Genomic DNA, 12,653 nt, shown 5'->3' with positions numbered 1-12,653 from the left:
GATGAGGTCTCGCTGCCCAGGCGGGTCTCGAACCCGCGGGCTCAGGCAATCTACTCACCTCAGCTTCCCAAAGGCGCGGGATTACAGGCTGAGCCACTGAGCCCGGCTTATATAGTTCTTTATATTACAAATGAGGAAGTGTGATCCAGACAGATGGAGAATTTACTTAGCCAGTGTTCATGATGCAATATTTATGTGAACCTTTCTAGTCAGCGCTTAGCAACATGTATTTGACCCTTGAAAGTACTGGTCAACAGGTCTGGACATGCATTTGTCGGTAATCCTCACCACATCTGGATCCCTCCCCTTAGCTGAGTCAGAAGTCTTTGAGGGCAGAGCCACTTTCTCAGGCGTCTAGCGGTTACTAGGCAAATTGAAGACTTTTGTCCCTGTCCCCGGGAGCTGACTGTGACAGGCTGGGAACTCGCTCCTCTGCCTCCAGTGGTGGGCCCACACTTAGAGACCTGCATTCTCAAACCTATTGAGACCTCTAAAAGGTATTTACTTCTATACTATGGACTGCTGGATACTAGATAATCATTCCTTAGTAAATATTGTAGGAGTACACACACACACACACACACACACACACACACACACACACACTCTTCAGGGCCTGCCAAATTCAGAAGGATAGCCTCTCTGACCTTCACTCACTCCACAAAAAGGATGATTTGACCCAAGCCTCAACATTCCACCCATATCAGGGTCAGAACTAGAGAAAGGGACATTGAGCACTGCTGAAAATAAAGGGAGTCTGAGAAAAGAGAATCTTCCAGAGCTTCTCTCCTAGAAAGAAGCATGTAGGTTGAATCCAAAGAGCAAGTGGAGATAAGTGGTGAGTATTGAGACTTCCTGCTATGGAGGGTTGATTGGGTGACTGGTGGGATTTGGTTTGGCTGAGTTGGGGAGTGGGTGGCAGTTGGGCCTGTGGGAGCCATGGAAGAGTGGTTGAAGGCTCTCGGCAGGGTTCTCACATCTGTCCTTACTGGGCATTTCTCAGAATCTCCTGACAGTAAATGTCACAACAACTGCATGTGTACTGGAGCTCCAGCCTTTCCTGAGAGGCTCACAGAAGTTTTGGGGAGGAACTCAAACTGGAGGGCGAGTTCCCACAAAACACCCTGCATGAACACTGGGTAAATGCAGGGGTCTGAAGATGTGAGCTCTGCTAGAGATGACACTTTTGTGAACCAGTTCAACTCTTCTGCAGACTGGTGTCCAAGAAATACTGCTCCTGGCCTCAGTTATAAAGGCAGGTTGGAGGAATGGGAGCGAACCCATTGATGTCATGTCTACTCTGTTCACAGGCTGACCCAGCCCTAGTCCCCTGCTCCCAGCTGCCATCAGAAGTCAGGTCTTGTGGTTTCTGGTTGTCCTCATACTTCTGTAGGTGGTCAAGGCCCCTTTCCTTCATCTCAGCAGCCCAGTAATGGCTGAGATTAGTGTTCCCTGAGTTTGCGGTCTGAGGTCTTATCTATGGAGCTAGTACCCTCACTGACACACACTATATAATGTTGAATTTGTATCCATGACAGTTTTCCAGCAGAGACTGAAGCCTTCTGGGCCCTGGAACACGTATGAATTACAGGTCAACATGTTGGAATTTGGTTGCTCCAAAGTTCCACTATATAAAGGGCATCAAAGAGCATCAGGCCTGCCTAATATAGACCCATCTAAAGGGAAGCTGAGCCTAGGAAGGGCTCTGCCTCCTCCCCTTTCAGCAAACATTTCTCTTGTGACCACTAATATTATTCTGTCTGCACCCAGGGAAGTCTCAAAATTCTCAGGTTAGTTTGGCAACTGGTTTAAAACAGTTTGTGCCCATAAAGGGATTCCCAGGTCTGGAGTCGTTTACAAAACACGTGACGCTCTGGAACGTCCCTGGACTTCTTACTCAAATTCACTAGAAGTGGTCAACATGACAGATAGAGGTAGAGTTAGACGTGGAGATGGAGATGGATCTGGAGATGGAGATGGAGATGGAGATGGAGATAGAGATGGAGATAGAGATAGAGATAGAGATAGAGAGATAGATAAAGAGAGAAATAGGGATAGAGAAATAGAGAGAGATAAAGTGAGAGATAGATATGAGACAGAGAAGGAGAGAGAGGGGGAGAGAGAGAATGAGAGAGAGAGACAGAGAAGGAGAGAGGGAGGGAGAGGGAGAGAGAGAAAGAGAGAAAGAGAAGGAGAGAGAGATATGAGAGAGGAAGAGAGACAGAAAAAGAGAGAAAATGAGAGAGAGGGAGATATGAGAGATAGACAGACAAGGAAAGAGAGAGAGAGAGAGAGATGAAAGAAAGAGAGACAGAAAGAGAGACAGAGAAAGAGACAGAGAAAGAGAGAGAGAGGAGAGAGAGAGGAAGAGAGAGATAGGCAGAGACAGAGACAGAGAGACTGACTGACTGTAGGACCCCCAGAAATAAACTGGAAAATGCTGTTATTTCCATTCATCTTCCTGAAGATTCACTCTTACATGAATTATGGACCAACATGATAGAATTTGGTTGCTCTAAAGTTCCACTATACAAAGGGCATCAAAGAGCATCAGACCTGCCTAGTATAGACCCATCTAAAGGGAAGCCTAGGAAGGGCTCTGCCTCCTCCCCTTTCAGCAAACATTTCTCTTGTGACCACTAATATTCTGTCTGCACCCAGACAGGTCATATCCTCAAGAGAAAGGGAACACTTGCCCCCCCCACTCAGGTACCTGCAGGAGCATTGCCAAAAACCTCTTCTCAGCCTCGTTCCGTCCGTAGCACTGGAAGCTGTGTGTATAGAGAGTATACATGTAGCCATACAGGGACACCTGCATGATGTCGCTGGTGTTCAGCCCCACCTGCTCTCCTGCCACGAAGGATATTTGGGTTGAGGCACCGCCTAAATCCAGGGCACCTATGGTTTCCACTCCATGTGGGTGCACCCACATATGCCAAAGGTTCTTCTGCACAGTGAGAAAAGAAAGTAAGAAAAAAGGCCAAAGGTACCATTTCTGTTTGCCCGGGGTTCTCCACCCAAGCCCCATCTCCTATTACTAAGAAGTATGACAGGGAACATTCAGAGCCGATTCTTTCCTTTTCTTTCAGGTGTGGTGAATTCAAATGCTTACAGGAGCTGGGGAAGTAACAGATGAATCATAAATGAGGGAAATAGACTAGGTGCATACATTAGAGTGGTGGGGATTGTGACAAACTAGGGAGTCCATGAGTTACATTCTGGTCCTCTTGGTTGTCACCATGCAGGAATGTGAGTCTACCGTTACCAGTTCCTCCAATGTGGAGGGGAGAGATCAGGTGAAGAGTTCAAAATAAACCAGAAATGTTAACTGTTGGTAATTAACATGTTAACTGTTAGCAATTAATTAAAAAATTTAAAATACACTTGGGGGGAACAAAATAAGTCTTGGGCTGGATATGGTCTGGGGCATCTTAGTTTGTGTCCCCTGCAATACAGTGGTTGTCTTTTGGAGTCAACTTTCTTCTGCGCCAAAGGAGCAGAAAGTTCAGGGACTGGGCTGTAAAGAGACCCAGGGGACACAGAGTGAAGACCTCCCTCTGTCCCTGTAGACTCAGGGAAGCAGATAGCTTGAGGGCTCTGTACATTCTAGATGGCCCTGGAGCCTCTCAGAAGAGCCATTCTCCAACTGCCCTTTAAAAGACTCATAGTCCAGTGTTAAATGTAGGCCCCACCCACTTCAATTTTTTACAGGCCGATACAGTTATATTCACTCTTCCCCATGCATTTGGTTCTGTTTGTGATTCATGTTTCTTCCCCAGCTATACGTGTTTTTTCTTAGCTATTGTCTCACAAGTGTTTCCCTAATATATTACATGATAGAAATGATACAGGACAGATGTCTCTATTGGCATGTACCTCTGCTTAAGCTATCACTCACAGGGGACAGGATAAACAGTAAGATTAAAAACCATGCATTTGTTTCCACACACCTCCAGGAAATTTCCCATTAAATAGTTGGCCGTAATCCATCCATATACCCCTTCCTCTTGCCCAGAAATGATTTGAGCACCCCTAAAATCAAAGGGCTGGGACTTGAAGTAGCTTTGGATGCTTGCAAGAACTTCATTAGCTGCTGTTTCATTTTGCAACCTATGCAAGGCACAGAACACAAAAGGCTGAGTGCCCAGACAACACAGTCTTAAAATAAGTAGTCTCACTCAGGTGGAAATGTAAACCTCCCCACCTCCCTGCTGGCAGGGATGGATGACTTTCCAGATGTGTGTAGTACACAGCAAACCCTCATTTTGCAAGTTGAAACCTTCCGAGGGCAATCATGAAGGCGGGATGCACTTGTTACCTGTCAAACTGCCAAGCAGGAAAATAGCTTTCAGTAAAAGTATGATTTGTTCTCTCCATCCCTACCTGTTCTTGTATCAAAAGAGCTGCCTAGTTAACTACCATTGTTTTGTCTCAGATCAGCAGAAGAAAGGAGATTGGTGAGGGCCTAGGAGCAGCAGGAGTAATCTCTTGCGGCACCATATAAAGAAACCCTCAGAAGGACTGGCAGCTTAGGAAGAAGCAGGAAAGGAAGAAGGTTGAGTTTTCAGCTGTTCCTGCTTTACTCTTTGAGAGGGCTTCCGCATGAGGGAGTATGATGGTCAGGGTGGCTTTTACAGGACTGCAAAACCATTGGTGTGCTGACTCACAGAGGAATGGTAAGACTGTATTATATTACCCATGACATAGCAGTATAGAATCTGTTTGCTGCCATTACTACCCTATGGAAGAAAGCCCAGAGGCTTTGACTGATATGGGGAGCAAAATTACCTTGTTTTAAAGCAGATTTCAGTGACATTTTGTATAAACTACATAGCTTTGGGTTGTTCACAAGTTTCAAAACACGAAACGTCAAAAACTACTACTTTTCTAAAGAACCCATGAGATTTCATGTTACCTCCCTTTTTTCAGAGTTCTCAGTAAAATCACCAGGGCAGAGGGAATCAATTTTAGAATTGTTTCTTTCTGGGTATTAAAATAAAGACTAAAAGTTTCCCAACCTTTAAAGTTCAAACTTATGGCAAAACATGGACTTCTTTTTTGGTGGAGGGGTTGCTTCCAGAAATAGAGTAACATTCTTGGTCAAATGAGCTCTTTGGTGCCATTTAGGCTTTACCTCAGCAAGCGCATCCCAGCAGTGGCTCCCAGGTGAATGGGGGTGGATTTGTGGAGGTGGATCGGAACCTGTTCCTTGACTTTTTGCATACAATCTTCAAAGGCTTTGGGGACATCTTGGGGGTTATTCTTATAGCTGGAGATCCCAGAGCCTGAAAAGCAAGCAGTCAGTACTTGTCAGCATTCCCAGGAACCAACAATAGTAATACAACTTTTAAATAAAAAACAAATAGGCCTTGAAAATTATTGGGTTTTAGTGGGAGGTTGAAAACAGGTGGATGTGCTAAGTCCCATGTGGTCACACTGATCAGTCCACTCCCAACATCTGGAAGGAATGGATTACAATGTTCACAATAAAGCCAGAGCCTACTTTTAAAAAATGTTTTCAGACCAGGCTTGGAGGCTCAGCCTCTTGGAAGCCAAGGCGAGTAGATTGCCTGAGCCCACGGGTTTGAGATCGGCCTGGAGAACTTGGCAAGATGTCATCTCTACAATAAATCAAAAATTAGCCTGGTGTGGTAGCACGTGCCTGTAGTTCTGGCTACTTGGAAGGCTAAGGTGGAAGGATCGCCAGAGTCCAGCAAGTTGACGCTGGGGTGGCTGTGAGTGTGCCACTGTACTCCAGCCTGGACATTGGGATAAAACTCCAACTCAAAAAAAAAAACAACACCTTTTCATTATAGAAATTTCAAATATAAATAAAACTAGGGAGAACAGTAATATTAAACCCTATGTGTCTATCGCCCAGCTTCAGCAATGATCAACTCTCATTTCATCTATACTATTTCCCCGCAAGGTAAATTGCAAATATCTTGTCATTTCATTCCAGTATTTAGTATGTATCACGAAAGGTAAGAATTGTTTGAAAGAAGTATAGAGTTCCATTATTACACCTATACAAATTAAAAATAATTTCTTAATGTTATCAACTACCTAGTTATGGTCCACATTGCCCCATCATTCTCATTATCATCCTCTCTGTCTGTCTTCCTCCTTCTTCTCTTTCTCTGTCCTCTTTCTCCCTTCCTCTTCCCCTCTCCCTTCCCCTCCCCTTTCTTCTCTCTCTCTCTACCTTTCTCTCTGTCTCTCATTTGTGTGAGTCAAGATCCAAATAAATTTCATACACTGCAGGCCAGGCACATTGACTCACACCTGTAACACCAGCACTTTGGGAGGCTGAGGCAAGAGGATTGCCTGAGCCCATGAGTTTCATATCAGCCTGGGCAACTTGGCAAAACTTTATCTCTACAATAAATTTTTAAAAATTAGCTGGGTGTGGTGGTGCATGCCTGTAGTTCCAGCTACTTGAAAGGCTGAGATGGAAGTATCACATGAGCCCATCAGGTCGAGGCTGTGGTAGCTGTAAGCATGCTACTGCACTCCAGCCTACATGACAGAGTGAGACTCCTACTAAAAAAAAAAAAAAAAAAAAAATTCATACATTGCAATCCCAAGTCTCTTGTAATATATTGGCCCTCCCTTTCTGTTTTTCTTTGTAATTATTAAAAAGTGTGCTTCCAATTTCTGTGTCCTGCAGAGTTTCCACAATCTAAAACTTGCTGACTGTACTTTCACAGTTCAATTAACATCTTACTTGGTCCCCTGTATTTCCTATACATTGTTAATTGGATGTAGAGGCTTGATCAGATTCAGGCTTGAGTTTTTACAAAAAGAATACCTTGTAGGGATTAGTGTGGACTTATAACAAGAGGCACATAGTGTCTGGCTGTCTCTCTTCTCTGTGCTGTTAGCAGTCATCAATGATAATGGCTTAGATACATTATTTCATTAGCGGTTACAAATGGTGATATTTTAATTGTCTTTTTTCCCACTTTATTACCTAAAATGCTTTTATAAGAGAAGAATCTTCCCATCATTAATTATTTGGTCATTCTATATCACAGTTTGTACAGGGAAGGCAGGATAAGTGTTTATTTCCCTTTATTGACCTGCTTTAAAAGTACAGCAACCCCCTGATTTAACCAATGAGAGACTGTTTGTTTTCTGGAGCTTTAGGAACATATGACTTTAGAGCTATTTGGTGTATTTCAATTCATTGCAGTTATTTTTATTGATGGTCCCATCTTTGGCCAGTGGGGCTCTCTTTAATATGGCCCCTGAGTCTCTCTGACACAATCCCAGATGCCTTTGAGAGCAGAAGCTTTCTAAAGTGATAGGATAAATCAGATAACTTTTTACCTTTCCTTCCCCAGATCTGGAATCAGTCATTTCTCCGAAACCTTAGTCCCTTACTTATTTATTTAGAGTTGAAGTCTCACTCTGTTGCCCAGGCTGGAGTGCAGTGGCATGCTCACGGCCACTGCAGCCTCGACCTGCTGGGATCCAGAGATCCTTTTGCTTCAGCCTTTCAAGTAGCTGGAATTACAGGTACACGCCACGTCGCCTGGCTAATTTTTTGATTTATTGTAGAGCTGAGGTCTTACCAAGTTGCCTAGGCTGGTTTTGAACCCATAGATTCAGACAATCCTCTCACCTCGGCCTCCCAAAGTGCTGGAATTATAGGTGAGAGCCATTGAACCTGGTCTATTTATTTAAGAGACAGATTCTTGCTCTGTTGCCCAGGCTGGAGTATAGTGTTGTGATCATAGCTCACTGTAACCTTGAAATGTTGGGCTCAAAGAATCCTCATGCCTCAGCCTCCTGAGTAGAATGGACTGCAGGTGCATACCACCACACTCGGCTGATTAAACAAATTTTTTTTTATCATTTTCTTTTTTTTTGAGTTGGAGTCTCACTGTCGCCCAGACTGGAGTGCAGTGGCCGCTCCCAGCCACCGCAGCCTTGACCTGCTGGGCTCTGGTGATCTTTCCGCCTCAGCCTTCCAAGTAGCTGGAACTACAGGTGCACGCTACCACGCCCGGCTAATTTTTTTGATTTATTGTAGAGATGAGCTCTCACCTGCCCAGGCAGGTCTCGAACCCGCAGGCTCAGGCAATCCACTCACCTCAGCCTCCCAAAGGCACGGGATTACAGGCTGAGCCACCGAGCCCGGCTCATTTTCTTTTTTTTTTAATTTTAAAGATGTGGAGTACAATTCAGGATTAGGTATACAAGTATGATTTTAAAAATTTTATATAGAGATGTGGTCTCACAAATTTGGCTAGGCTGGTCTTGGACTTTTGGGTTCAAGTGATCCTCCTGCCTCAGCTTCCCAAAGTGCTAGTGTGAGCCATTGCACCCAGCCCATTTTATTGACAAATGGTATTTACATTCAACATTTGGAGGCTAGTATGATTCTTGCAAGTCTCTTCAGAAGACAGACCAGTGAAAACCTTTATTTAAGAGACTATACATCATGGACTCTTACTTATACTTCAAATTCAATCTCAAGATTACAGGATTTTACTTAACTTTCTTGGTCTTACATCTTTATCTTCTTTTTTCCAATGCTAAAAATTATGATTCACAGCAACCCCAACATAATTCATTTGCTTTGCTCCACAATTCATGCACAGAAGTCTAAGCACTGTTACCAACTGTGTGATTATTGAAAACAACATGAGAATCTTTTAAAAGTCCATTTTGTCCTTAGGGTATATCCCATTATGAATATACAAATTACCATGTTTAATTATTTAAAAATATTCTTTTTAGATGGTTATGCCAACAACTTGACATAAAATGAGGCTAGTTTGCTTCATTTGGTTTTTGAATTTTATAAACGGCCTTTTTAAAAACTGTTTTGCTTTATAATTGTTCAAATATTTACATAGCTCTAAAATTAAATCTAAAAAACTAAGTATATTCAAAGACATCTCGCTCCTATTCTTGTTTCCTCTTCCTATAAGTAATTTATTTTTTAAAAACATGTATCTAATGTGTGTTTAACATAAGCAAATACTTATCTATTTTGTATCACCTCACCTTTTAGATAATGAGAACTTACTATTAACACCTTACCCCACTTTCCTTTATTTGTATTTAACAATATTTCCTAGTGGCTCATTCCTTTTCACAGTTACACTGGATGCCATCATGTGAATTAATTTATTCTACCAGTCCAGGGTTTGAGTTAAGTAAGTCTAGTTTAGGAAAGGAAAAGGCTAGGACAGGCAAGGAAAATGGAGAGAATATGACCCCTCTGGAAACTTCTTTGGTCTATTTGGAATTGACAGAGACATTGTCTCCTTCCACTGTCCTTTCTCATTCATCTTCTAACTACTACAGACCACCAAAAAAACCAGAGCACTCTAATAATGGACAGGTCTGTTAAGATGCATAGACGCGTGGATTTCAGCCACAGCGCCAGAGAAGCACCTTTGACCAGGACAGAGCATTTAATGCAGTCTTCTCTCCTGGGGGAACGGCCTCCTATGACAGACAAATGGCAGCACAATAAGCCATGGCTTGATGAGCTTAGCCATGGCTTGATGAACTCTTGATGGTCTCAAGAGTTAAGAACTGAAGGAGCTGGAACAATTTTTCTAGTAATAATAACAACAATTAAATAAATATATGTGTGTTTATATTATGTATGTATGTATGATTTTTAATGTAAATATATACTTAAAAAAGAAATGTCCCCCCTCTGGAAGGTAGGATTCTGGATGATTTTACTTCCTTTTTTCTTTCTTTCTTTTTTTTTTTTTTGAGTTGGAGTCTCACTCTATTGTCCAGGCTGGAGTGCAGTGGCACGCTCACAACTACCCCAGCATCAACCTGCTGGCCTCAGATGATCCTTCCGCCTCAGTCTTCCAAGTAGCCAGAACTACAGGCACATGCTACCATGCCTGGCTAATTTTTTGATTTATTGTAGAGATGATGTCTTGCCAAGTTGTTCAGGCTGTTCTTGAACTGTGGGCTCAGGCAATCTTCTCACCTTGGCCTCCCAAAGTGCTGAGATTACAGGCTTCAGTCACCATGCCCGGCCCCTCTTTTTTTAAAAAAATAGAGATAGGGTCTTGCTATATTGTCCTGGCTGAATTCAAACTCCTGGGCTCAAACCGTCCTCTCACCTCAGCCTCCTGTGTAGCTGGGACTACAGGTGCATACCATTGTATCCAGCTCTGTTTTATTTATCCATATTTTCTAGTTTCCACACAATGAAGACATGTGTGTATTATTTTGTAATTAAAACATTATTTTTAAAAAGACACACAATGGCCAGGTATGACAGCTCATGACTATAATCCCAGAACTTTGGGAAGCAGAGATGGGAGGATTGCTTCAGCCTAGGAGTTTGAGGTCAGCCTAGGCAACATAGTGAGACATCATCTTCACACACACACACACAAAAATTAGCTGGGTGTGGTGGCACATGCCTATAGTCCCAGCTATTTGGAAGGCTGAGGCAGAAGGATCACCTGAGAAGGTTGAGGCTGTGGTGAGTTGTAACTGTGTCACTTTACTCCAGACTGGGTGACAGAGTGATACGCCCCAACTCAAAAAACAAAACAACAAAAAATACGCAACTCAGTAGCATAAAATAGCATAAAATGTGAGACTAATTTCCCAGTATTAACACACAAGTCAGTCAAATTTCTATGTGACAGGTTATTTAACAATGTTTTCTTTATTTACTTTTCAAAATATCAATAAAACCACCATACCACAACCAATAATAAACTATGCTAAATATCACATGTCAGAGCTCACATTACTCTAATTCTTTTCTGTGAAACTAGCACAGTGAATCCCCATATACTGATCATTCAGTTTTAATAGCTAATCAATATATAGCCAATCTTATTTTCACCTACACTCTCCTTTTTTTCCATTCCTATAAAGAAAAATTATCATATCAAATAATCTGTAAACACTTTAGTATATATTTCTAAGAGATAAGGACACTTAAAAACATAGCCATGATATCTAAGAAATAATCATATCTTTAAAAAATCTTTAATATCATCAAAGAACCAGTGTTCAAATTTCTCAGAAGGACTTAATTTTTTCTTTATATTTGACACAGAACCAAAGTCCATGCATTGCATGTGGATGATATGTCTTTTAAGATTCAGTAATCTATAATAGTTTCCCACCCTCTTTTCCCCCCTCCTTGTATGTTTACCTATTAAATAAACCATATCACTTGTCATGGAGACCATCCCTTATTCTGGATTTCATTGATAATATCCTTGAAGTGCCATTTAACATGCCTCGCTGTCTCCTGCATTTTTGATAAACTGAGAATTATTTCTAGAAATGTGACCAAATTCAGGTGTGATTTTTTTGGCAAGAAAACATCTTAGGTGTGCTGGGTTTTTCATAGTATACATCACCACACTGGAACATACCATGTTTGTCATTTCTTAGGCTACAACCTCCCCATCAGCCTTTCACCTAATGCCTTCCCTGACACTCCTGTCCAAAATGGCATGCTCACTCTCCATCTCCTACCCTGCTTGATTTCTTTTCACAGCACTCTCCCTGACATAGTATATACTCATTTATCTTTTATCTATATTTTTCACTGGAATGTAAATTCCATAACGCATAACAGGAGAAACATTGAATCTTTTATTTCTGAAATTTCAGTATGAAAAACATTTCTTGGCAAACACCAGGCACTCAATAAGTACTTACTAAATGAGTGAATGAATCACTCGATGAGACCTTCTATTTTTTCTCCTTCCTCTCTCTTCCTGTTCTTTCTTTCACCGCCCTTTCTCTTTCTTCCTTTTGTTATCCTCCTCCATCAGTTTTCTTGTTCTCTCTTCCTCTTCCTCCTCCTTCCTCTCTCTCCTCCTCTCTCTGTCCTCTCCTCCTCCCTCTCTCCTCTTCTTCCTTATCCTCCTCCATCATCTCTCTTGTCTTTCTCCCTCTTCCCCCTTTCCACTCTCTACTCTTCTTTCTCTCTTTCTCCTTCCTTTCTCTCTCCCTCCTCCTCTTTACCTTCCTCCATCATTTCTCTTGTTCTCTACCTCCTTCTCCTCCCCCCCCTTTCTCCTCTGTCCTTTCTCTTGCTTTCTCTCCTCCTTTCCTCCTATTTCCTCCTCCCTCCCCTCTTCCTCCTCCTTCTCCTCCCAGCTCTCTTCCACTCCTCTTTCACATGGTCCCATACACCTCTCTGGTTACTCTTCTACCCTAGCCTCTCAGGTCCCATACCTGTCCTTTCCTTTCCTTCTATATGCTCAGGAGCCCCATCTCCCTTCCTCCTGTACTCTCAGTGGAGAGAATGGATCAGGTCAGCCCAGATTTCCAGGCTTCCCTGGAGGTCTGGGCCCATCCTGGGTCTTAGCTCTTGTTTATAGAGGAAGGGGGATGTGGAACAGAGGAAAGAGGGAGAAAGGATGCTTGCTTTCTGCCAACCCAACCTCCTGCCAAAGATCTGAGCATCAGGTGCCCACATTTAGAACAGGTAAGTGCCACATTCTGCTCCTCCTGGACGTTTGTGACCACCCTGAGCTCCCAATACCAAGAACACTAGTCCTTGCACCTCACAGCCCCCCTCCCAGGCCCTGTCCTCCCAGCCCTCATTGCAGGACCCCATTGTGCCCATGCCCTGGACCACATGTGGCCAGGTTCTCCACACAACAGGTATCCTACAGCACCCCCCC

At 42.8% G+C, this 12,653-nt stretch overlaps 1 protein-coding gene across 1 annotated transcript in view; it reads right to left on the bottom strand.

The window, feature by feature from the left end:
* The window catches only part of ENTPD3 (ectonucleoside triphosphate diphosphohydrolase 3), a 39,366-nt gene that overhangs the window by 8,992 nt on the left and 17,721 nt on the right, over positions 1-12,653 (bottom strand). Inside the window, exons 5-7 of the mRNA XM_008053872.1 lie at positions 5,135-5,285; positions 3,951-4,110; positions 2,714-2,947 (exon numbers count right to left, since the gene is read on the bottom strand). Coding sequence (XP_008052063.1) covers positions 2,714-2,947; positions 3,951-4,110; positions 5,135-5,285 — 545 coding nt within the window. The remainder of the gene's footprint in view (positions 1-2,713; positions 2,948-3,950; positions 4,111-5,134; positions 5,286-12,653) is intronic.

Source organism: Carlito syrichta, unplaced genomic scaffold, assembly GCF_000164805.1.
Source record: "Carlito syrichta isolate Samal-C Ts95f unplaced genomic scaffold, Tarsius_syrichta-2.0.1 Scaffold288790, whole genome shotgun sequence".
Lineage (NCBI taxonomy): Eukaryota > Metazoa > Chordata > Mammalia > Primates > Tarsiidae > Carlito > Carlito syrichta.
This window is presented reverse-complemented; position numbering and strand designations above follow the sequence as displayed.